Source organism: Nothobranchius furzeri, chromosome 2 (genome assembly GCF_043380555.1).
Source record: "Nothobranchius furzeri strain GRZ-AD chromosome 2, NfurGRZ-RIMD1, whole genome shotgun sequence".
Classification (NCBI taxonomy): Eukaryota; Metazoa; Chordata; class Actinopteri; order Cyprinodontiformes; family Nothobranchiidae; genus Nothobranchius; species Nothobranchius furzeri.
In genome coordinates this window covers 100,468,089-100,494,861 of record NC_091742.1, presented here as the reverse complement: position 1 = coordinate 100,494,861, position 26,773 = coordinate 100,468,089, and the positions used below count along the sequence as shown (strand labels likewise).

Genomic DNA, 26,773 nt, shown 5'->3' with positions numbered 1-26,773 from the left:
CCCTGAGTTTTTAAATGAACTCTCTGCTCTTTTATCCCATCTGTCCGCCCTTTCCCCAAATGTAATTTTACTTGGTGATTTTAATATTCATATGGACAATATGGCCCTCCCCCTCAGCAAAGACTTCTCCTCATCTTTGGACAGCCTCAGTTTTCATCAATATGCCAATTTTCCCACTCACATTAAAGGTCACACCCTGGATTTAATCTGCTGCTCCGGCTTGACCCCCTCCAACTGTACAGCTGACCCGCTCCCTTTCACGGACCACTTCCTCATCTCCTTTTCTGTTCCCCTCCGTCTCTCCATCATCAAGTCACCACGTATCATTTCTTTTCGTAATATTAAGGACATTGATCTAGCCTCCCTGTCCTCCAGTTTTGCCACCCTGACCCCTAATTTGTCCTCTACTCCTGATGATCTTGTCATTCAGTACAATAACAGTCTGGTTTCTATCCTTAATTCATTTGCTCCCATCAAATCCCGCTCTGTATATTTTACTCGGTCTGCTCCATGGTTCACCCCTGCCCTTCGCTCCTTGAAAGCTACCAACCGGAGGCTTGAAAGACTCTACAAGAAAACCGGTCTCTCCATCCATAAAGACTTATATTCTGCTCAGATTTCTCTCTACAAGGACTCCATCTCCCATGCCAAATCTCAGTATTACTCCGGTCTCATCTTGTCCAACTCCAGCAACACTAAGACATTATTTTCCATCATGAACAGCATTTTTCAGCCTCCCGACTCCTTACCCATCCATCTTTACTCTTCAGAAACCTGTAACTCTCTCCTTCAGTTTTTTAATGAGAAGGTCAATAGAATCCATCTCTCTTTACCTCATTCCTCCCCTCCCTCTCCTGATTTATTTGAACCCACCATTCCGTTCTCCTCCTTTGAACTTCCCCATCCATCAGAAATATTAGATTACATCACCAAATCCAAACCTTCCACCTGTCAACTGGACCCTATTCCAACTGTTTTAGTTAAATCGTGCCTTTCTTGTCTGCTCCCTTTTATAACAGCCATTATTCATTCCTCACTATCCTCTGGTACAGTCCCATCCCTATTCAAATCTGCTTCAGTCAGCCCTATTCTAAAAAAACCTGGTTTAGATCCCAATGATTTCAATAACCTCCGTCCCATTTCCCATCTTCCCTTCATTTCCAAAGTCCTTGAGAAAACTGTTGCATCTCAGCTCCACTCCCATCTCACCCGCAATAACCTTTATGAACAGTTTCAGTCTGGCTTCCGTCCCCACCACAGCTCAGAAACAGCTCTCATCAAGATCACTAACGACCTACTCATTGCTGCTGATTCTGGTTTAATCTCTATTCTCATTCTCCTCGATCTAAGTGCGGCCTTTGACACCATTTCTCATCCCATCCTCCTTAATAGACTCTCTTCCTTAGGCATCACTCACACCCCCCTCCGCTGGTTTCAATCTTACCTTACTGGCCGCACTCAGTTCATCCAGTTAAAATCCTTTACCTCAGAACCCTCCCCAGTCAAGTCAGGTGTGCCCCAGGGCTCTGTCCTGGGGCCCCTCCTCTTCATAGTATATCTCCTCCCTATCGGCAAAATCTTCCGCAAATTCAATATCCAGTTTCACTGCTTTGCAGATGACACCCAGCTCTACATTTCCAGTAAGCCCAACTCAACTCTCCCACCATCCTCCCTTACACTCTGCCTCTCTGAAATCAAATCATGGTTCACCTCTAATTTCCTCAAACTCAACGGCAATAAAACTGAACTTCTTCTTGTTGGCACTAACTCCACCCTCTCAACATCTGACAGCTTTTCTTTAACTATTGACAGCGCCACAGTCTCCCCCTCACCTCACGTCAAGAGTCTGGGTGTCATTCTCGACAGCTCACTTTCTTTTCAGGCTCACATTAATAACTTAATTCGGTCAGCATACTTCCATCTACGTTCCATAAACCGTCTCCGTCCCTCACTGACCCCTCACACTGCCGCCATTCTCGTCCACAGCCTCGTCACCTCCCGTCTCAACTATTGCAATTCACTTCTTTATGGTCTCCCCAACTAACTCCTTCATAAACTGCAACTGGTCCAGAATTCAGCAGCCCGTATTATCACCAGAACCCCTTCCTTTCACCACATCACCCCGGTTCTCCAGCAGCTTCACTGGCTCCCAGTTAAATTCAGGTCCATCTTCAAAATTCTCCTCCATACCTTCAAAGCAATCCACAACCTCTCTCCTCCATATATCTCAGACCTTATAAGTATTCACACCCCGTCCCGTTCACTCAGATCTTCTTCTTCCATCCATCTTGCGGTTCCTTCTGCCCGTCTCGCTACCATGGGGAGCAGAGCTTTCAGCCGCTCTGCTCCTCGACTCTGGAACTCACTTCCCCCAGACATCAGGAACGTCGACAGTTTTACCCTTTTCAAAACAAAACTCAAAACACACATGTTTAAATCTGCCTACAACCTCTGATTTTATTGAAATGTTTCTCTCTGTATTTTTCTTCTTTGGGTTTTATTATTGTTTTATTGTATTTTATTACGTGTTTTGTGTAAAGTGACCTTGGGTGTCCTGAAAGGCGCTTTTAAATAAAATGTATTATTATTATTATTATTATTCTCCTCCGCAGCAGGCTCAGCGGTCTTCAGCTGATGACTGTAACAGATTTCTCCACTTTTTTGAAAACAAGGTGCTGAATCTGAGATCCAGCATTCCACCAGCCCTCGCCCCCTCAGGAGGGGAGGCCCCCCAGTGCTCCGAGTCTTTCACCTCCTTCTCCCCAATTACACTAAATGACTTAACCTCAATAATCAGTCAGATGAAACTCTCATCATGCTCATCAGATATCTTACCTCCCTCTGTTTTAGTCGGGTCCCTTGCCTCTATCAGTCCATCTCTGTTGACTATGATCAACAGCTCACTGAGCCAAGGCTGTGTTCCATCTTACTTTAAAAATGCAGTAGTGACTCCTCTCTTAAAGAAACCCAACCTTGACGCCAGCTCCACCAGTAACTTTAGGCCCATTTCTAAGCTACCTTTCATCAGCAAAGTACTTGAGAAGGTTGTTGAAACCCAACTCAGATCCTGGTTTTCTAAGTCAAAGATCTCTGACCCCTTCCAGTCTGGCTTTCCGAAGCAGCACTCAACCGAGACTGCTCTAGTAAGGGTGCATAATGACCTCCTGATGGCTGCTGATGCAGGGAAATGCTCTGTCATGGTCCTGCTAGACCTCAGAGCAGCTTTTGACACTGTAGACCACAACGTTCTACTAAACAGGTTAAAGGCCCTGGCTGGGATTTCAGGTTCTGCTCTAGACTGGCTCTCTTCTTATCTCACTAACAGAACATTCACAGTGAAGTCAGAAACCTTCTCTTCAGACACTGCCTCTCTAACATGCGGGGTCCCACAAGGTTCAGTTCTAGGGCCTCTACTATTCGCGTTCTATATTCTTCCTCTAGCCGGCATCATTCAGTCTTTCCCAGACATCTCCTACCACATCTACGCTGATGATATTCAGCTCTATATGTCCTTTATGCCACACCAGTTGGACAGGCTGGCCACACTTGTACTCTGCCTGACCCAGATCAGTAACTGGCTGTCCAGCAACTTTCTTGTCCTCAATGCCAACAAGACAGAGACCCTGATCGCTGCACCCCGGAACTTCAGCCAAAAATCGAGCAAGAAATTGCCTCTTTTTGCCCATCAGCCGAGGCCAACATTAGAAACCTGGGAGTTATTTTTGATCCAGCTTTAAGTTTAGACTCACACGTCAAAACCATCTCCCGCTCTTGTTTCTTTCAACTGAGAAACATTTCAAAAGTCTGTAAACTGGTTTCTACTGCAGATCTGGAAAAAATCATCCATGCCTTTGTGTCATCACGCTTAGACTACTGTAATGCTCTTTTTACTGGTCTCAGCAAAACCTCCCTCTCACGCCTTCAAGCCATCCAAAATGCAGCAGCCAGACTCCTAACCAAATCCAGCAGACGAGCTCACATCACTCCTGTGAGCATCAGTCTAATGTGCTCTGTTATGTTATGCATCTGTGTAAATATGTAGATAAGAATGTGTGTGTGTATATACATGTATGCTTTTATACTGAAAAGTACCTGTAGAGGAAGTTAAACTTTGACCCCGTAAAGTGACCAATAAAAGGGAGCATTGGTGTTTAGTGGCCGCAATCAGTGTGTGCTACCACCAGTGAAGGCCCGTGAAACAGACGCTCTGTTTATGGATTTATTTCCTCCTTTTTAATCCTGGAGATTCATTTTGGAGTCTTGGACCAACCGCTGGGTAAACGAAACTCTGCTAACACAGTCCCTCCACTGGCTCCCGGTAGAATATAGAATACAGTTTAAAGTTTTAGTCCTGACCTATAGAGCTCTTAACAACCAGGCTCCAAGCTACCTATCTGAGCTTTTATCCCCACACACCACCTCTCGGAACCTTAGATCCACATCTGAAAACCTCCTGGCTGTTCCTCGAACCAGACTGAAAACCAAAGGGGACAGGGCCTTTCAGACTATTGCACCCAGACTTTGGAACAGTCTACCTTCAAATCTCCGTCTCTCTAACACTGTAGAGGTCTTTAAAAATCATCTAAAAACTCACCTTTTCATCCAGGCGTTCCCTCCCTAAATGTTTCAGAATGATGGCTTTGTTTGGGTTCACACCTTCACTTTGTTTATACTCATGATTTTATTTTCTACTTTATCACTGCTATTGTTTTTCTGATGTTTTTATTGGTTAGAGGTATTTGTCCTGATCTTTATCATGTTGTACAGCGCTTTGTGATTTATATCTGAGAAAGGCGCTATATAAATAAACTTTTACTTACTTACTAGTTGTCATGGTATCTGTGGTAGAACTGCTCTCTGACACCTTGATCACCAACCATGGACAGAAGTCTCTTGACCAACATGCTCTCAATGGCCTCGGTCAGGACGTTGGCTCGCTCACCTCTGTCAGTGCGCCCCAGGGCAGCTGTGGCTACATCGTAGATCATCCCCACCATCGTGTGAATGGTGAATGACTGATGGTGTTGTGAAGCGCCTTGGGGGGTTCCAGGAGTCTAGAAGGCGCTATCAAATACAGACTATTTACCAGTTTTGCTAAGAGGTGCACGTAACAAGCTCGTCCACTGAAGAGGGGCACTTTTATTAACACCGGAACGTAGCGAGATGAAATAAATCATTAGCGTTCGTAATTAGAGCAAAAATACGTGACCCACAAACGTGTTTTGAAGGTAATAAAATCGCCACCGCTAATGGTGTTGCTACAGCTATGTTAGCAGATAAGACGTAAACTTACAGAGGCGACTCTGTGTTCTCCGCCATGACGCACTTCCTCTTAAGGTGCTCGTGCATCGCCGATGTGCTCCCGTGAAAGGAGATGTTGCACTCTGCGTGCCTTTCTTTTGTCTTTGTAAAACAGCTCCTGAACTGTTGAGCGGCGTTGCCGACTCGCCATGTTTTCTTTCTCTGGTGGCTGATCTGGATGGTCACCACTGCGCATGCGCCTCCGAGCTAAAGTGGCGGCTGAGCAGAGAGGCAGGAAGCAACCCCAGTAGGCGAGATTAAAGATGTGTATGAAATAAACGACTATTTTGTTTGTTGGCGTCATCATGGCGAGTCGCCTAATCGTGGCAGCCCTACATGACCCCAGTGTGTTTGCACCTGAACTGACCCGCTCTGCTTCTTTAATTATCAATTACCTATATTATCATTTCATTGGGGTTATTTATTAATTCTAGTTTTGCTCTTTAAGCGTTCGAGAGAAGTTGTCGGAGTGGCCAATCCGTAACTTTCCTCTTCAGCCGAAAAAAACAACGACAAGCTGGATAAAATCTGTTGCTGTTCCAACTGCTGCAACAGTTCCTTTCAGAATAAAAGCTGAACCATCACGACCCCGTTTTGGGTCTCGCTAGATGCCAATAAACTGTCGTGACCCGGAAGTATCTCAAAGACTGGTCTGGTCGGCAACCGCTACTTTTCCTACAGGCTTCGGTCCCAGAGGGTTAGGGTTAGGGTTAGCTGGACCTCTACATTCCTGATCTAACGGGGACTTCTGAAAGGGTATGTAGGCCAATAGAATGGCGTCTCAGTGTGTGTTATGAATCTCCAAATCAAAGCTTAGCGAGAAGACATCACCTTCACTCCCATCAGAACTACGTAATTGTTTCTTCGGATTTGCTGGTTCTGAACAACATTCCACACTACACCATTCTCCGTCTCACTTCACCTTAGTTACACCGACATTTAGTGTTTAAAGTTAGTCTAGTTTTAATTTTTTTTGTAATAAATATTTAAACTTTTAGAAATTGACTCTCTTTTTTTTGTCTCTGAGTTGATACTAAGTGTTACATCATCCCTGCAATAAAAAGTTCCAATCTTCTGGTTAAAAGTACCCAAAGGTCCATAAGATTGATTTCATATTTACTATGGAATCTCATGTCATCTTCCCTCTGCTTTCTCCTCTTGTTGCCAGTGGAAAAGCTGTAAACACGCATCACTCTCCTTGTTGCCCTCTGACTGGAAATTACATCCAAAAGCAGCACAATGCGGCATTTTACTTAGTAATTAATACGGTGAGAGCGTAAACAAACACCAGCGTCAATAGCTGTTCTTCCAAGAGCAACCAGTATACGTCATCGCCCCCAGAGTGCCAACATGGCGTCCTATGTATGTCAACAAATGTACTAAATATTACAGATTTATAAATAAACAGCTAAATTTTGTGTGTTTCTAACAACATAGTTTGGTACAACAGAAAACTTGTGGCTTATTAGGGCACACACGTCCTCATAGCCGGTGTTTGTAACGCCCAGGCCCAATGCCCCCTGACGCTACTGGTTACTGACGTGGACGACGGTTTACATGCGTTTAAAGAACTCACAGCTTGAATGTGCTGTTAACATGTTTATTGCTTTGTAAGTGTCCATGATTCAGTTACACAGGCACAATTTTATTTCTGTATGTTTACCTGCCCCTGATTGTCCGTGCGTTTGTGTTGCAGTGTGGCTTCCAGGGCTGTTTGGCTTAAGGGCCGCTCGTCATCCGGCTTTGCTTGCAGTGCTCCACCGAGATCAGCGGAGCGTCTGACGTCGCCGGTGGTGCACCGGACCCTCTGCTGCTCCATCTTGCTGTCCTGCCACGACACAGTCCATCTCTGGAGCCGGTGGTGTGCCCAGAGGGCTGCATCACTGCTGTTCCGTCTGCATTAATCTGTTCTGTCCGTATGGATTTGTTCGTCTACAGTGATTGGTGTTAATTAGTTGTTGGGCCTCGGGCGCCTGGTTGCCGTGGTAACCACCAGAACGCTCACAGGATTGCCAGGAAGTATCCAGATTTCATTTGTATGTGTTTTATTATTAGTTGGTGTGTTTAGTGTGTCTAATTTTTGTTGGTTTAACATCCTTTAGCATTTGTTGGCTCTAGGTCAGTGTGGCTACTTCCTGTGAACTAACTGCACTAACTGAACTCCAAGCCCTCAAATTCCACCAGTATGGTTTTTAGCGTCGATTTTTAATAAAGATTTGTTTACTGGAAAGATACCATCTGTTCCCTTTGTGATTCTTTTAACCTACGGGCCTTCTACCCTTCCCTGGGGGGGGGGGGGGGGGGGGGGGGGTTACCCAGGATGGTGTTGTTACGACTCTTTTTATCCTTTATTTATATTTATATTTCTTACTTGCCACACTTATATAGGAAACTTTTTACTGATTGGCTAAATGAACTGACCTGTGTTGGAATGTTTACTATGTGAAGTGCCTTGAGACGATTCTTGTCGTGATTTGGCACTATATAAACTGAATTGAAGTTTATCATCTAAGACCAAATCATCATAGAACGCATTTTCTGTTCCTGTTGAGTGCGGCAATCTGTATACCTTCACTGAAACAATTAGGTTATGGGTCCTAAAGGAAAAGGTGATCATTTTGGTCAGACTCAGTATAAAAAAATGTAGTGTACTTGTTTTTTCGGCGCTTTTGACCAAACCTTTAAAAAAAACATTAAGACAAATATTTTGTGAAAACCACCAGCGGAAGGTTATGTGTGAGAGCCAGGTGTGTTTTATTCTGCTCCAGCAGGTGGCGCTAGCGCACCTTTACGCTGGTCACGGACCACCGGAAGCAGCAGAAACCGGAAGCTGCTAGCAGAGCTAGCTTGTTGTTGTTGTGGTGTGTGAGGAGAAGATTTGAGGCTCTGCAGTAAAAATGTCTTCACTTCAGTCTCTGGGAGAGTTGATCAGCTAAAGCGACTAACTGCTGCTGCTGCAGAAATCTTCTCACCAGGCTGTGGAAACTTTCTTCTCCTCCTCAACAACTTGGTGGAGTTCTTTCCAGAAGCAGAGAAGCTATTCTGCGGTCTTCGTGACAATCGGAGCTCCAGAAGCAGGTGATGGGTGAGAAAAGCTTTTCTCTAGACTTCCTGCCCTCTGGATCTGCTGCTGTTCCTTTGGCCTCTCTGAGAAACGCGCTCGTTTTGCTGCTTTCATCAGATTGAAGAGGTTCCCTCTATCAGACTCGCTCATCTGAGTTGGTCATGATGCAGGATCGCTGCTCGCTCTCTCATCCATCCTGCTCACACTCTCCGACGGAAAAGGCCCGAATCTGAATGTGACTCTGGAGGAAAAAGCGGTTAGCTCTACTCCGTGAACTCTGGTGAGCAAAGGTCCTCTTTTCCAGACTGGATGTGTCCTCAGCTGATCAGAACCAAAGCGTTGGATCTTTAATCTCCTGCGTTGTTCTGAAGCAGCATCTTAAGCCGGGCGTACACTGTGCGACTTTTTCACTTTTTGAGCCGATTTTCCAGTCGTGCGAGAAGCCACGACATCGGGGCGAGTTTTGCGCCGAGCGGTCGTGTAGTGTACCGGGGGTTACGAGAGGCGATTAACACCACGTGACCAGCCGCCGATCAGCAGTCGTGAGGTCGCAGGGACTTCTGGTGTGTTTAATATTTCGCTCGTCCCTCGTGAGGGTATCGCACTGTTGAAGCAGCAGTTGCGAGCAGCTACGATCCAAAAAAAGTATCAGAACCGCTCACGGCGCATGCGCGCGCAATCCTGCATCAACGCCGGCCGGTCGCTCGCTATTTCCCTAATAACACACGTTGTTCGTTTTTGTTTCTACACGTTTTTTTACTCACAAAGATTGTCAAGAAAGCGTGTTTGTCGTGTTCATGTCAAATTAAACTGATCACAAAACACAGATTCACTTTCTTTATTTCGTTTTCCTCATCCAACCCCCATAAATCTCTGTGTGTCCTCCTGCAGCACTCCCGAAGGACAACAGGCAAGACAAAAAAGTCTGACGTGTTGAGTAAAAACTGCTATTTTTAGCACATTTTTAGGGCCGACGTGTTGCTACCAGACGTACAGTGTGAGCAGTCAGATCGCATGCGAGAACTGGGTCGTACAGTGTGAGCACATGACTCGTGAGATCTGCTCTGCGAGGAAGTCGTACAGTTTGAGCTGAAGCTGAGTGCTACGAGTGGAAAAGTCGCACAGTGTACGCCCGGCTTTAATCAGCTCTCCTGCTTTGTTTCTATTGCAGCTGTTAGCTAAACACGGCTAAAGAAAACCTGCTACCACTTCAGGATCATCCATCAGCTGGGACTGCTTCATCAGCATGGACACAGGTACTGGTGGATGAATGAATGAATGAATGAATGAATGAATGAATGGGGAGTCTATGGTGGGACATTACAGTGAAATGATGAGAATGAGGTTCAATCTTTAAAATAATGATCTGTATACGTTTAGCACTCCTGGTGTAAACATAAAGGTATGGTGGGCTGTAGCATCACGTGTCTGTGTTTCCTACAGATGTTCCACAGCTGGCGCTGGTTAAAGAAGAAGCTCCTGGTGAGGACCAGCAGGACCCAGAACACCTCCACATGAAGGAGGAACAGGAGGAACTCTGGACCAGTCTGGAGGGAGAGCAGCTCCATCTGAAGGAGGAGACTGATGCTGGCAGGTTTCCAGTCACTGTAGTTTCTATAAAGAGTGAGGATGATGAAGAGAAACCTCTGATCTCACAGCTTCATCAGCAGCAGATAGAAGACAGAGATGTTCCAACCAGCAGCTCAGCTGGTGGAGGAGCAGGAACTAGCAGGAACCCAGGTCTGAACCCTCATGAACAGACATCTGATTCTTCAGAGACTGAAGTTAGTGGAGATGATGATGATGAAGATGACGATGATGACTGGAATGAGAGCAGGTCTTCTGAGTCAGATGGTAAGTCTGTCAGCAAGTCCTTCACAAGTGGTCTCTCCAGAGACACGTGAGGGAGACGAGTCATGCAGCAGTCAGGTCTTCAGGCTGTTGGTTCATAAGAATGTAGGACTGCAGGAGACAGTGTGGTTCCTCACATCCACGCATCTTATTATTGGGTTGAAGTAATGGTGAACAAAAATAACTTATATTTCATACATAATGATGTCTCTGCAGTGTTTATGATAATTATCTTATCTTTGGTCGGGGGGGGGGGGGGGTAACTTATCATGATACAAGCCTTTTAAAACATGTTAAAGTGTTACAAGAGGAGATGAATGCATGAATATAAAGTTCATGTTTGGAGACCAACCTTCACAGTGTGGAGGCTCACGCTGGTGAGGAGACACCATTAGTTCTAGTAACACCTGGGCTCCCAAGGCCTATTCTGACAGGATGGACGTTACGGGACCCTTAAGGATTCCAGTTGGATGATTGGAGGATTATTTAGGAGGACTGGAATGAACAAACTGGTTTCAGTGGTGAAGGGTTAAATGAGTGAGTGAACCCACTACCAAGGATGAACTCTGCTAACTTTAAAAATCAGCTGCTCTAAATAAGCATGAAGGTCAGAGAGGAGCTCTAGGATGGACACGGATAAAGGAACTGTAATGTAGAGGTAAAGTAGGGCAGGGCCGACGTTAGCAGCTGTCATACGGTCCATCTGACATGTCTGACTGTCATTTAGCTTGTTATGTGACAGGTTAGAGCGCAGTCTCATGTTAGAGTTTAGTCATGAGAACATTGAGATACCTCACATGCTGATGGTGTCTAAAATATATAATTTTTTTCAAAATAAAGAATAATTTTAATCACAATCCTAGAAAAACCTCGTCCAATCAATGTGCACGTCCAGTTTTCACTGATTGGATAGAAATCCCTCCATCAAACTGTGTGTGTTTGAGTGTGTGTGTGTGTGTGTGTGTGTGCGCAGATGGACTTAAAGCCTCTTCGACTACTGCTGAGAGGTTTCTGACATAATTTATAGGCAAAACTGAAACTATTCAAGCTCAAATTCCCCAGCAATTTAGTTTTATTGATGAAGATATCTGTTTTGATTCAACTACTTTGAATTCTTTTGACTCTGTATCCCCAGATATGTTGGATGAAATTGTTGGAAGGATGAAACCATCCAGCTCTGCACTCGACATCATTCCATCCTCTATTGTTAAGAACGTTTGGCCAGCTATTTCAAATATGGTTCATAATGTAGTCAACTCTAGTCTGCAGTGTGGGGAAGTTCCTAAGAGTCTGAAAAGAGCTGTAATCAAACCCCTTCTTAGAAACCCGGTCTTGATGTCTCGGTATTATCCAATCATCGACCTATTTCTACGCTGCTATTTCTTTCTAAGGTTCTTGAGAAAGTCGTTTTTAAGCGATTGTCAGACCATTTAGATAATAACAAATTTTAGAAGTTTTTCAATCAGCTTTTAGAACAAAGCACAGTACTGAAACTGCGTTTGTGAGAGTGTTCAGTGATATTTACAAATATACTGATGTGGGTGACAGTCTTTTTATCACTCTTAGATCTGACCACTGCTTTTGATACTCTTGATCATGTTATACTTCTCAATCGACTGGAGAAGTTTGTTGGTCTCTCTGGTTCAGCGCTCTTCTGGATGAGTTCCTACCTGTCTGACAGATATGTTACTGTTAAGATTGGTAGCTTCTGCTCAAGTGATGCTCCCCTGAAATATGGGGTCCCACAGAGCTCTGTACTTGGTCCTCTGCTTTTCAATTTATAGTTGCTCCCTCTTGGGGCCATCTTTAGGAAATATGAGCTTGACGTTCATCTTTATGCTGATGACTGTCAGGTCTATGCTCCTGTTAAAGCTAAGGATTTAGCTCTGAGTTGTCTTCGTGAGGTTAATGATTGTGGATGGTTGTAATTTTCTCCAGATTAATGAGTCTAAGACTGAGTTGATTATGTTTGCACCAAGTGGTGCTCCTGTAGTTACTCAGTCTCATATGATGCAAAGCATGTTGTGTCTAATTTGGGTGTTAAGATGAATTCTCAGCTTAAATTTGATGTTCAAGTCAATAATGTGGTTCAAGTATGCTTTTTTCACCTAAAGAATCTTTATAAGTCCTTTTTGATGAGGAATCATTTTGAGGAGCTTATTCATGCATTTAATGCATTTTGTTTAGACTACTGCAATAGTCTTTACTTGGGTGTTGATCATGGATGTATTGCTAGGCTGCAGCTAGTTCAAAATGCTGCAGCCCATCTTTAGACTGGCACTGGTCGATTTGATCATATCACTCCAGCCTCTCTGCATTGGATCCCAGTTCAGATCTGTGTTGAATTTAAGAATTTGGTTCTGGCCTACAAATGTTTAAATGGCCTTGCTCCTAGCTCTTTATCTGGAATTCTAGTGCCATATGTCCCATCTTGTGGATTAAGGTCAGCTGACCTAGTGAGCAGAACTAACTGTCATCACAAGCTGCTGATCTGGCAGCATGATGCTCATTATTATTTTATGGGTTACAGACGAGTGTTGATGCTCTGTGTTTTTATTTCTGCAGCGTGCCTTACAATCTCACCTCACTCCACCCACAGTTTCTTCTTATAACACATATTACATTACTGTTTTGACGCATTTTAACGAGCTTCCTCCGCGCCGTGCTTTTGTTGTAGGATACAAACTTTACAGCACTCTCACGGAGTAAAATTTGGCAAATATGTTTGTTTACATTTTTGCCGCTGCGCGTCTACAGTGTTAGGGAAAGGAAGGGAGGGGCCGACGCAATGCTGCTGTCAGGGTATCTCTAGGCTCCAGAGTAGCAGCGACGGACGGCTGGTTTGACCGGCTCTGAGAGGCGTTAATCACAAATTGCAGATAGCGGTTATTTTTTTCTTCTACCAATCGCATTGTGGACCCCATTGTCCTGCTGGGGGACTTCAATGCTCACGTGGGCAATGACAGCTTGACCTGGAGGGGTGTGATTGGGAGGAACGGCCCACCTGATCTGAACTCGAGTGGTGTTTCGTTATTGAACTTCTGTGCAAGTCGCAGTTTGGCCATAACGAACACCATGTTCGAACATAAGGATGCCCTTCAGTACACTTGGTACCAGGGCAGCCTAGGTCACAGGTCGATGATAGACTTTGTAGTTGTATCATCTGACCTGCGGCCGTATGTTTTGGACACCCGAGTGACGAGAGGAGCATAGCTGTCAACTGATCACCTCCTGGTGGTAAGTTGGATCAGATGGCAGGGGAAGATGCTGCGTAGACCTGGCAGACCCAAACTCATAGTGAGGGTCTGCTGGGAACGCTTGGCAGATGAACCTGTCAAGAGCTTTGACCGCTTCCCGAGAGCAGTGGGGGACATTGACTTCGAGTGGGCCTTGTTCCACTCTGCGATTGTTGAGGCGGCTGTTACTAGCTGTGGTCACAAGGTGGCCGGTGCCAGTCGTGGTGGCAACCCCCGTACCCGCTGGTGGACACCAGAGTTTCGGGGAGCCGTCAGGCTGAAGGAGGCCTACAGGGCGTGGTTACTCTGTGGGTCTCCGGAGGCAGCAGACAGGTACTGGATAGCCAAGAGGGGTGCAGCAGTGGCAGTTGCCAAGGCAAAATCTCGGGCGTGGGAGGAGTTTGGTGAGGCCATGGAGATAGACTATCAATCGGCTCCAAAGAGGTTCTGGCAAACTGTCCGGCGCCTCAGGAGAGGGAGGCAGCAACTCGCTCACACTGTTTACAGTGGGGATGGGGAGCTGCTGACGTCAACTAGGGCTATAGTCGGGCGGTGGAAGGAATACTTTGAGGAGCTCCTCCAGGGGTGGACATTAACTTCAAAACCAACCGGCCAGCCGGGCCGGTAACTCTGAATATTTACCGGCCCTGCCAAGAATCTACCGGCCCCGCTGGTCAGCTGCCAAAATGAGTCAAAATAACAACTGAACCGTTTTAAATGTAATAAACCTTTATTTTGTACACATTCACAAACATAATAATGTATTCAAGTTTGAATTTGTTTGTTCCCTCAACAAAACTCGATTTTGTCGTCGCATACTTCCGGCATACAACGCAGTACATCACCAACTCCGCTTTGCTGTACTCGAGCCATTGACTGTGTTCGAGATGAGCCAGTTCTGTGCAGATTAGACCAGCAGTGATCAGCGAGCAGTGCATGCCGGTTAGATTTGTGTCCGAATTGACGCCGACTTGCTCTGACGTCATGCATACGTAGGCAACGATAACCTCGTGAGATCAAGGCGGCCGCAGATTTTGGAGCAAGGCGCTGCAGTTGCTCTCCCTCAGCTGCAAAACCTAGAGGATGACGGGAAACGCCTGGCTCTCTCCTGATCTAAGATCTGATTGGTTCATATTTTGATCCAAACATCCGGTGGTAGAACATGAAATGTTAGTTGGTCACATGTATTCTGTAAATCATGCTATGTTGATGATGACAACTATATAGGCCATAAAGAGAAATGTGTTTTGTGTTCTTTTGTCACGTTTCCTATGAGCACATTGAAGCTACAGCTGATAACCTTTACTTATTATTACAGTCATGTCTCCATATACAATATATGATATCCACAAGTACGTGAGGATGTGTTTCAGCTGCTAACAGGCACCAGAATTAAAATTGAAAATTGAACAAGTGTGAACGCTAACGCGATATCTTCAGCCATCGTCACCCCCGAGGTACACATGTAGGGAAATCCAAGAGATTCAACTGGCAGAAACAACTGGTTCACACCATAGTCTCTCTCTCTCTCTCTCTCTCTCTGTCACTCACACACACACACACACACACGTAGAAGAAAAGAGCTGAGGAAATGGAGGACACCAAGTAAAAGAAAAACTACAGCTGAGCCGAGGCGCGTCTGATCTGAACTGAGTAGCGGCGAGCAGCGGCCGGACTTCGTGAACGATTCGCTTCTCGGCGCTTCCGCGGCCGGTGTGTCCCCAGCGACGCCGGCTTTCAGCCACTCCCACCCCGCAGGGACTTAAACCCACACTGCCATCAGCTTCTGGAGGCTGCTGAGCCCCGCTGCGGGCCAGGTCCAACCCGGCTTTCAGCCACTCCCCATGCTGCTTCCGTCTGCTCTCGTCTGTTTTCCAGGCGAGCCGCTGCTCAACTCGAACACGGCCATTCTCTGCGCCTCCCGTCTTCTTTAAACCGCCAAGAATCATTCCACCTACGCACACGCTTCTCTGCTTCATACCGTTTCGAACTGTCTCGCTTCTCCTCGCCAGTTCTAAAGCGTTTTGCCGGAGATTTCATCAAGAAATCCCATCCCTGTGGTGGCGCGATCTTCCTGCGTGCTTGTGTGTTTCTAGCGTGGTTCCACTTCGTCTTTAATAGTAAACTTATAGTTCACGTGACTATAATTATGCAGTACGTGCACGAATCGTACAAGTGCAGTACGTGGCTAGAGGCGCGCAGGTTCACGCGCGCGAAACGAAAACGGCAGCTTCCTACAGGGCGGGGCCATGATGCAGGTGAAAGCCGGTGTGTAAATGACAAATAAGGCTTGGGCGCCACCCGGGCGGTAAGTCGTCAAGTATTTACCGCCCGACGAGAAAATTTAGTGCCATTGGCGCTTGGGCGCTTTAACGGTCCACCCCTGTCCTCAATCCCACCTACGCGCATTCCGAGGAGGAACCAGAGCTGGGAGACCTGGGGATGGATTGTCTAATCTCGGGGTCAGAAGTTGCTGAGGTAGTCAAACAACTACACAGCGGCAGAGCACCGGGGGCAGATGAAATTCGTCCTGGGTATCTCAAGGCTATGGATGTTGTAGGGCTGTCGTGGTTGACACGTCTCTGCAACATTGCGTGGTCATTGGGGGCAGTTCCTGTGGAGTGGCAGACCGGGGTGGTGGTCCCCATCTTTAAGAAGGGTGACCTGAGGGTGTGTTCCAACTAGGGCTGCAGCTATCGAATATTTTTGTAATCGAGTACTCTATCGAATCTTTTTTTTCGATTAATCGAGTACTCTAATAAATTACCCTTTTGTGTTTGTAAACCTTTATATCATATATTGATGAGCCAAGATGGCGCCGAGTATGGCTGCCTCGTCGCGAGCTCCACCAAGTTCCAACATTACACGCTCCATACTGTACATTAATGCCACTGTTTTGCACATACCAACCTCTGTACATTTTATATCTCTTATCTTATTGTTTACTTTATTCATTTGTATACTTAGATTAGCCATTTTTATATTTTACTTGTTTTTACATTACTGTATTTTTGCACAACTCTGTTGCTGTGAAGCTCGCACACAAGAATTTCACTCGCATGTACTGTACCAGTGTACCTGCACATGTGACGTGACAATAAAAGTGATTTGATATCAAATAGCATGTTATAATTATGAAAGACCTCTTAAAATGAGCAAGCAATTGCCAGTTATTCTTCAAGTTTTATTCAAAATTAGTTTGCATAACTTCAGCACTTCAACTTTACTTCACAGTAAACAAATGCCTGTGCAAAAAATAAGTAAACAACCTGAGCCAATTTTCCCCTCGTGCGAGAATCTGCTAGCCTGCAAGCCAGACAAAAACTAGGATAACGCTGCGAGCGGCTGCGGCCCAAACAGAACCAGAACCGCTCACGGCGCAAACAGCTCGCCGGCTGTTTCCCTATTAACACACGTCCGTTTTAATTTCCACACTTTTTTTTTCTCACACTAACAAGGATTGCCAAAAGCATGTTTGCTGTGGTTTTGTCAAATTATACTGATCACAAAACATTTATTTACTTTCTTTCGTTTTCCTCCGCCACTCATAAATACCCGTGTCCCCCTGCAGAAACCCCGAGGGACAACAGACATCAATAACACAGTAAAAAGTCAGACGTGTTGCTAGCAGACGTACGGTGTGAGTTGAAATTGAGTGCTACAAACGAAAAAGTCGCAGAGTCCCCAGAATATATAGAAAAACAGGCTAAAATGCATTATCTTGTAGAGGCTCCGAGTCCGCTTGCAGAAGTGACATTTACAGGTGCTGCAGCATGGAGGATGTGGTGTTGTGGTAGGCTAAATCCATTTTACTGTATTTATACTGGACTACGTTTCCCACCTTACGACGTGAAAAATGGTCCCACAACTTTGACATTTTCTGTCTTTTTCACACTCCACCGGGGTCCACGTTGTCCGCCATGGCTTAAGAGAAAGTTAAGTTATATTCGCTACTCGCTAGTGCATTCAGTCCAGTGGGCATGTGCGTCACTTATTTCGGTCCGGGTGAAACATGATCCCGGGCGATTGCAAAGCCATGAATAAATTAAATATGAATTAAACGAATCCTCGAGGCAGAGAATTTGACTCGAGGATTTTTTGTACTCGACTTATTCGAGGTACTTGAGGAATCGTTTCAGCTCTATTTCCAACTATCGGAGGATCACACTCCCTGGAAAGGTCTACTCCAAGGTACTGGAGAGGAGGGTCCAATCGATAGTTCAATCTCAGATTGAGGAGGAGCAATGTGGTTTTCCTCCTGGTCATGGAACTGTGGACCAGCTCTATACCCTTGCAAGGGTGATGGAGGGGGCATGGGAGTTTGCCCAACCAATCCACATGTATTTTGTGGATTTGGAGAAGGCTTATGACCGTGTCCCCAGGAGCACCCTGTGGGGGACGCTCCAGAAGTATGGGGTGGGTGGCTTTCTGTTAAGGGCCATTCAGTCTCTTTACCAGAGGAGCGTGAGTTTGGTCCGCATAGCTGATAGTAAGTCGGACCTGTTCCCGGTGAGGGTTGAACTCCGCCAGGGCTGCCCTTTGTCACCGGTTCTGTTCATTACCTTTATGGACAGAATTTCTAGGCGCAGCCGTGGTGTGGAATGTGTCGAGTTTGGTGGCAGGAGAATCTCGTCTCTGCTTTTTACGGATGATGTGGTCCTCCTAGCTTCATCCAGCTCTGACCTTCATCTCTTGCTGGGTAGGTTCGCGGCCGAGTGTGAAGCGGCTGGAATGAAGATCAGCGCCTCCAAATCTGAGACTATGGTTCTCGACCAGAAAAGGGTGGCTTGCCAACTCCGGGTCGGGAGAGAGGTCCTACCTCAAGTGGAGGAGTTTAAGTATCTCGGGGTCTTGTTCATGAATGAGGGTAGGAGGGATCGGGAGATCGACAGGCGGATTGGTTCGGCGTCTGTAGTGATTCAGACGTTGAGCCGATCTGTTGTGGTGAAGAAGGAGCTGAGCCAGAAAGCCAGGCTCTCGATTTACCGGTCGGTCTACGTCCCAATCCTCACCTATGGTCATGAGCTTTGGGTAATGACCAAAAGAACGAGATCGCGGATACAAGCGGCTGAAATGAGTTTCCTCCGTAGGGTGACTGGGCTCAGCCTTAGAGATAGGGTGAGGAGCTCGGACATTCGGGAGGGACTCGGAGTAGAACCACTGCTCCTCCGGATCGAAAGGAGTCAGTTGAGTTGGTTTGGGCATCTGGTCAAGATGCCTCCTGGACGCCTCCCTGGGGAGGTGTTTCGGGCATGTCCTGCTGGCAGGAGGCCCAGCCCGAACCGGATACATGGGCTCGTCCAACTGTGGACCCACCACCCGCAGGAGGAACATGAAGGGTCCGGTGCAATGCGAATCGGGTGGCAGACCAAGGCGGGAGCCTTGGCGGTCCAATCCCCGGACAAGAAAACTAGTTTTTGGGACATGGAACGTCACCTCGCTGGCGGGGAAGGAGCCGGAGCTTGTGGCAGAGGTTGAGCGGTACCGGCTAGATATAGTCGGACTCACCTCGACACATTGCATTGGCTCTGGAACCCGAGACCTGGAGAGGGGTTGGACACTCTACTTTGCTGGAGTTGCTCCGGGTGAGAGGCGGAGGGCTGGGGTTGGCTTTTTGTTAGCCCCGAGACTCTCTGCCTGTGTGTTGGGGTTTACCCCGGGGGACAAGAGGGTAGCTTCCTTGCGCCTTCGGGTCGGGGAACGGGTCCTGACTGTTGTTTGTGCTTATGGGCCAAATATCAGTTCAGAGTACCCACCCTTTTTGGAGTCCCTGGGACGAGTGCTAGATAGTGCTCCATCAGGGGACTCCATTGTCCTGCTGGGGGACTTCAATGCTGCACTGGTATCAAAACGAAACGTTACTTCGCTCCTGTGGGAGCACTTTGGTTTTCAGTACGTCAGCTGCTGCGCAGCCAGAGTCCTTGGCCGTGACAGAGCTGCCACCAGCGGCAAAAAATAAATAAATAATAAACGCTCGGAGACCTGCTGAAGTCCCGGACAAGCACTGCTTCTGCAACCGTCCCGAAGAGAGTTTAAGCCGAGCTGGAGCTCACTCGCTACCTGCAGGAGGAATGCATCCACCCTAAAGAACCCCCCTGACATGGTGGAGCGGAGAGATTCCCTTTGCTCGCCAGAGTCGCACGCAAGTTGAGTTCGGAAGCGAGCGGGGCCGGACCGGAGCGGAGGGGAGCGGAGGTAGTGGAATTTGGGGTAAGTGCAACGAGCGCACCATCCGAGAGGGTTTTCGGTGTTGCTGGAAATGTTGCCACCCCTCTCAGATCCTCTCTCAAACAGTATATGGTTAACATGCTGGTTTTCCTTGTGGGTAACAAGGACGTGACCGAGCTATAAAGCACCGTCATTCGTGTGTGTGAAAGTGAAATGATAGTGCGCCCGCCCCCCGGCGCGCGCACGCCCGGTACATGCAATTTTTTATGCTTGATTTTAAACAACTAAACAAAAATGGGGACTTGTTTCTTATTTGTTAGATGCTGCAGCCAAATTTGCATTTAAAAGTTTAACCTTCTCCTGAATTTTGTTGGACTCCGACTGTCGGAGAAACAAACGTTACTGTGATCTGTGTTGTGCCCTTTGATCTGCATTCAGTAAAGTGTTATAAAAGAAGGCACGGCAATTTTTAACCTTTTTTAAATGTGTAAACATTATGTTTAGATAGTACTGCAATAAAAAAAAAGGACTGCAATAATATCGCACACCGCAATATTAAGCCACCCTGAATCACCGCAGGGGGAATTCCTCAACCGCGACAGCCCTATTCAATGCTCACGTGGGCAATGACAGCTTGACCTGGAGGGGTGTGATTGGGAGGAACGGCCCACCTAATCTGAACTCGAGCGGTGTTTTGTTATTGGACTTCTGTGCAAGCCGCAGTTTGGCCATAACGAACACCATGTTCGAATATAAGGATGCCCACCGGTACACTTGGTACCAGGGCAGCCTAGGTCACAGGTCGATGATAGATTTTGTAGTCGTATCATCTGACCTGCGGCCGTATGTTTTGGACACCCGAGTGAAGAGAGGGGCGGAGCTGTCAACTGATCACCACCTGGTGGTGAGTTGGATCAGATGGCAAGGGAACATGCCGCGTAGACCTGGCAGACCCAAACGCATAGTGAGGGTCTGCTGGGAAAGCCTGGCAGAAGAACCTGTCAAGACGGTCTTCAACTCCCACCTCCGGCAGAGCTTTGACCACGTAATAATAAGTGAACACAGTTAAATATACGTAATCCCATTACAAGTAGGGCTGGGCAGTACGGTTTAAGAATAAATTACATTCTGTATACGCTTTCTTAGAAATATTAAAAAAATAAGTGTTAAACTCTGCTTTCTGGTGCATTTAGACTGCAATTTTGGCCACTGTTTGTTTATTTTGTCCATCTGAATAATAACGTAGTTCCAGCTGTTGTTGTAAGTGAATTATTTCTTTTTTCATTCTGTCAGAAACAAACAGAATTTTCTGATTGTTGGTCAGCATTGTTGGCTGATGTAGTTTAAAATATTCTGATGAGAGTCAGATCAATTCAGACTGAATGTTCACAGCTTTAGTCTTGTATTAAATCTGTTTACACATCTCTACCCATAGGAATAAGATAATATATCCTACATTCATATTATTAAAATATATCCTACATTCATATTATTAAATAAAAATAAAACCCTACTGACACATAAACAGCTTTTTTATAATTAAAACGTCCACGTTGGCCGGTAATCACCTGGATCCGGCTAATGGGGAGTAAGTAAGTAAGTAAAAGTAAGTAAGTAAGTAAGTAAAAGTTTATTTATATAGCGCCTTTCACAGATATAAATCACAAAGCGCTGTACAACATGATAAAGATCAGGGCAAATACCTCTAACCAATAAAAACATCAGAAAAACAATAGCAGTGATAAAGTAGAAAATAAAATCATGAGTATAAACAAAGTGAAGGTGTGAACCCAAACAAAGCCATCTTTTTGAAACATTTAGGGAGGGAACGCCTGGATGAAAAGGTGAGTTTTTAGATGATTTTTAAAGACCTCTACAGTGTTAGAGAGACGGAGATTTGAAGGTAGACTGTTCCAAAGTCTGGGTGCAATAGTCTGAAAGGCCCTGTCCCCTTTGGTTTTCAGTCTGGTTCGAGGAACAGCCAGGAGGTTTTCAGATGTGGATCTAAGGTTCCGAGAGGTGGTGTGTGGGGATAAAAGCTCAGATAGGTAGCTTGGAGCCTGGTTGTTAAGAGGACTAAAACTTTAAACTGTATTCTATATTCTACCGGGAGCCAGCGGAGGGACTGTAAAACTGGAGTGATGTGAGCTCGTCTGCTGGATTTGGTTAGGAGTCTGGCTGCTGCATTTTGGATGGCTTGAAGGCGTGAGAGGGAGGTTTTACTGAGACCAGTAAAAAGAGCGTTACAGTAGTCTAAGCGTGATGACACAAAGGCATGGATGATTTTTTCCAGATCTGCAGTAGAAACCAGTTTACAGACTTTTGAAATGTTTCTCAGTTGAAAGAAACAAGAGCAGGAGATGGTTTTGACGTGTGAGTCTAAACTTATAGCTGGATCAAAAATAACTCCTAGGTTTCTAAGGTTGGCCTTGGCTGATGGGCAAAAGGAGGCAATTTCCTGCTCAATTTTTGGCTGAAGTTCCGGGGGTGCAGCGATCAGGGTCTCTGTCTTGTTAGCATTGAGGACAAGAAAATTGCTGGACAGCCAGTTACTGATCTGGGTCAAGCAGAGTACAAGTGTGGCCAGCCTGTCCAACTGGTGTGGCATAAAGGACATATAGAGCTGAATATCATCAGCGTAGATGTGGTAGATGTCTGGGAAAGACTGAATGATGCCAGCTAGGGGAACAATATAGAATGCGAATAGTAGAGGCCCTAGAACTGAACCTTGTGGGACCCCGCATGTTAGAGAGGCAGTGTCTGAGGAGAAGGTTTCGGACTTCACTGTGAATGTTCTGTTGGTGAGATAGGAAGAGAGCCAGTCTAGAGCAGAACCTGAAATCCCAGCCAGGGCCTTTAACCTGTTTAGTAGAATGTTGTGGTCTACAGTGTCAAAAGGAGCCTAAGTCTCCTCCCCTTCTGGCTGGCTCATGGGTCCCCGATCAAAAAAAAAACAAAAAAAAACAGAATGTTAATGAACTGGGCTATAAAAGTTATTTTCTTGTCTTTCTGGGCTTTGCCTTACGCCGTGAGTCACATCTGTCAGACTTTTCTAATCCTAGAGTTTCACCGTCTATCAGATTTTCTATCAGAAGCTAATGCAGGAGATAGCGGCAGGAGACTATGTTCATGTTCAGCCTGCATGAAACACTCAGTGACACGTTAGAATCAGAAATAATCATTTAATGTGTTTTTTCAGTGAAGTTGACCTACGGTATATATTGACCTACAACAGATTTGTTAGATTTCCAAAATGTGTCCCTCCCAATATTAAACTCGTTCCTACGCCCTTGCTTGAGCTAATAAATGGTAAATCTGAAAGCTCTATCGTATTGCAAAGTGTCTGTTCTATATCTAACCAGGACTCATCTAGTGGGTTATCTTGCAACCATCTTGGTATATATTGCAGCCTGTTGGCTAAGAAATAATAATAAAAATTGGGTAGATGCAGTCCTCCTCTGTCTTTGGTTTTCTGAAGCGTTTTTAAGCTAATTCGTGGAGGTTTATCCTGCCAAAGGAATTTGGTAATTGAGGAGTCCAGAGATTTAAACCAGTCAGCTGGTGGTTTGTTTGGGATCATTGAAAATAAGTAATTTATTCTGGGTAAGACCATCATTTTAATTGTAGCAACTCTCCCCATGAGTGATATTCGTAAGGATTTCCATCTTGCAAGATCATCTTCCACTTTCTTTAAAAGTGGGATGTAGTTTAGTTTGGTTAGATCTGCTATCTTGGGAGAGACATTAATTCCCAGGTATGTGATATTCCCTGACTCCAATTGTGTATTAAGCAAATTGACAAAAGAGAAATTAATTGGTAGAACTGTGGATTTTAACCAGTTTATAGAGTAATCTGAAACTTTTGAAAAAGAGTTTATCAGTTCTATTGAATGAGAGAGAGACGATTGAGAATTCCGGAGAAAGAGTAAAACATCATCTGCATAAAGACTTATCTTATGTTCTATTTTCTTACACTTTATCCCTTTAATACCTGTTGTTTGCCTAATTGCTGCCGCTAGTGGTTCGATAAAGATAGCAAACAGTGAGGGGGAGAGTGGGCATCCCTGCCTGGTCCCCCTCTGAAGACAGAAGCTAGCTGATATTTGGTCGTTCGTCCTGACACGTGCAGTTGGTGAACTGTATAATGTTTGTAGCATGTTTATAAAGAAGTTCCCAAAACCAAATTTATGTAAAGTTGCAAATAAGAACTTCCAGTTAACTCTATCAAAAGCCTTTTCTGCATCTAGAGATAATATACTAGTTTCTATGTTTCTACTGTAAGAGAAATCTATCAAATTAAGTAATCTACATGAGTTTGTGGATGACTGTCTACCCTTAATGAAACCAGTTTGGTCAGGGTGTATTATGAAGGGGGTTACCTTCTCTAATCTTTTTGCCAGGGCTTTACAAATTATTTTGAGATCAACATTAATAAGGGAAATTGGGCGATAGCTGGTAGGAAATGCAGGGTCTTTGCCTGGTTTGTCAGTGATGTCTGGACTTAAAAGCACCTCATTAGATTCATAGTTATTTGTTAAAGTAATGCATTACCATAAATAGTAATGTGTTTACCAACATTGGTTATGTATATTACTGGTTGCAAAAACACCCCTAGGTATTTTGTCTTTTCTTTTTACTGAATATTTTTCTTTTGTATATTTCTGCTTGGTTCAATGCAGTTTCAAGGAAGAGAGAAGAGACGGATGAGAAACCTCTGCTCCTACATTTCCACAACCATCCAATGAAAGACGGAGGTGTCCCAACCAGCACCTTGGCTGGGCAAATGACAGCAAAAGTTGGTGGAGGAGCAGAAACTAGCAAGAACCTAGATCTGGACCCTAATGAAAAGACATCCGATTCTTCAGAGATTGAAGTTAGTGGAGAAGATGAAGATGATGTGAATGTAGACTTTGTGCGTTCAGACTCTGGGCCTGAAACTGGAAACGGAGACCATGGCTGTAATGAGAACAAGTCTTCGGAGTCAGATATTAAGACAGTCAACAAATCTTTTAGCTGCCCTGTGTGTGGTATACGGTTCCTCCACAAGTGGTCTCTTCAGGAACATGTGAGAGTGACAAGTCATTCAGCAGTAAAGTCTTCAGAGTGTTTGGTTAATACAAAATGTGTGAAAGAGAAGCAACATGGAGGCTCATGCAGAGAAGTCCAGAAACAACCAAAATCATTTAGTTGTGATGACTGTGGGAAAAGATTTAGCCAAACGTCCTGTTTAACCCATCATATGAAAGGCCACACCGGAGAAAAGACTATTGCATGTGAGCTCTGTGGGAAAAGATTTAGCCATAAAAATACTTTAAACACACACATGAGAGTCCACACAGGAGAGAAGCCTTTTGCCTGTGAGCTCTGTGGATACAGATGTACACAAAAGGCAAGTTTAAACACACACATGAAAGTCCACACAGGAGAGAAGCCATTTGCCTGTGAGCTCTGTGGACAAAGATTTAGCCATAAAAATAATTTAAACACACACATGAAAGTCCACACAGGAGAGAAGCCTTTTTCCTGTGAGCTCTGTGGACAAAGATTTAGCCATAAAAATAATTTAAACACACACATGAAAGTCCACACAGGAGAGAAGCCTTTTACCTGTGAGCTCTGTGGACAAAGATTTAGCCATAAAAATACTTTAAATACACATATGAGAGTCCACACAGGAGAGAAGCCTTTTGCCTGTGAGCTCTGTGGATACAGTTGTACCCAAAAGGCAAGTTTAAACGATCACATGAAAGTCCACACAGGAGAGAAGCCTTTTGCATGTGAGTTCTGTAGATACAGCTGTACCAAAAAGTCACATTTAAACACACACATGAGAGTCCACACAGGAGAGAAGCCTTTTGCCTGTGAGCTCTGTGGACAAAGATTTAGCCATAAAAATAGTTTAAACAGACACATGAGAGTCCACACAGGAGAGAAGTCTTTGCCTGTGAGCTGTGTGGACAAAGATTTTTGCTGAAAGACAAATTTAAAGAGACATTCGAGCATCCACACAAAACTCGAGGGATTTATTTAACAACAATACTTCCAAAAGTACTATTTAGTATTTTTACAACTTTAATGTCAGTCTTGTACCTCTGCTCAACTATCGTTGATCAAATCCTTACTCGGCTCTTGAGCCGCCTCTTCTTTTGATTTTCATTTTCAAATCTCCTTTGTTTTTTAAACTCAGACCGTAACCAAACATTTGAGATGATCATTCATGAATTCTGAATACAAAAAAATATTACCTAAAGATTAAGAAAAAACTTTTATACCCTCCTGTATTTAAGAAACAGACAACAGGCACATGATAGTTGTAGTACATAACCCACTGCAATTTAGAGCTGTTAGAAACCGGTGACGTCTGCTTTAAACAATTTATCTGTATATAAAATAATAGCATACAATGTTGTAATAACTGCAGCTTAAAAAGAATGTGTCTTTATTCATTTGGAGACCCTAAGAAGAAATCCATCTTAAAGGCTGTGGAGAGACAGCTGGGACTGTTGTCAAGAAGTCATAAATTACAAGGCGGCTCTGTGGAGACTCCATTCTCCTACAATAGCATTTTGCTATTCTAAGCAGGCTTAGGAATGTGCCTGTACCAGAGTTTTTAGGGATGCTGTTGTAGAGTTATAAGCAGTGGACAGATGCCGGAAAGACAGAACCACTTTTGTGCTGCATGGTTCTCCACCGGTGTACCGATGCTTGTATTAACATGTACTAGATTGTAATAAACTGGTTATCTTTTTAACTCAAACTTTGTCATGATTGAGTCACTCCAAGAAACAGGACAGCTCAGCATGAAAATTAACCACATTCCCTTTATTTCTGATGACACAACTAAGTACAGCTGGTGGACAATTAAACACAGACACGTAGCACTTCTGCATGCATTCTGTATTCAGTGTGAATGAGGCTTCACGCCCTCTCTCAGTAGCGCAGCATCATGCGGTTGTCCTGTTCTGATTTTTTCATGTAGTTGTGGTTTAGGCATTTTTTGCCATTACCACTGATAAAAGCTGTGGGATTATTCTTTTGTGAATTAATTAGGCAATACAGATCACAGTCCAATGTTTTTGTTGTGTTTTGATTTTGAAGTAAGGTTCAGCAAATGCTGTCGAATCACTGATAGCCATCATCTGGGAAATGAAATG

The 26,773-nt window shown here is 44.9% G+C and overlaps 1 protein-coding gene across 2 annotated transcripts; it reads left to right on the top strand.

The window, feature by feature from the left end:
* The first annotated feature begins 8,089 nt into the window (after positions 1 to 8,089).
* LOC129160636 (gastrula zinc finger protein XlCGF57.1-like) lies at positions 8,090 to 26,376 on the top strand. 2 transcript variants are annotated; one of them, XM_070548556.1, is made up of 5 exons: positions 8,090 to 8,386; positions 8,483 to 8,645; positions 9,537 to 9,621; positions 9,809 to 10,219; positions 24,299 to 26,376. In XM_070548556.1, the coding sequence occupies exons 3-5, from the start codon at positions 9,612 to 9,614 to the stop codon at positions 25,591 to 25,593; spliced, it is 1,716 nt and encodes a 571-aa protein (XP_070404657.1). In that variant the 5' UTR covers positions 8,090 to 8,386; positions 8,483 to 8,645; positions 9,537 to 9,611; the 3' UTR covers positions 25,594 to 26,376. The 2 variants fall into 2 exon arrangements, with proteins under 2 accessions (XP_070404657.1, XP_070404656.1); XM_070548555.1 differs by having other exon boundaries at positions 8,090 to 8,645.
* Positions 26,377 to 26,773: the final 397 nt, after the last annotated feature.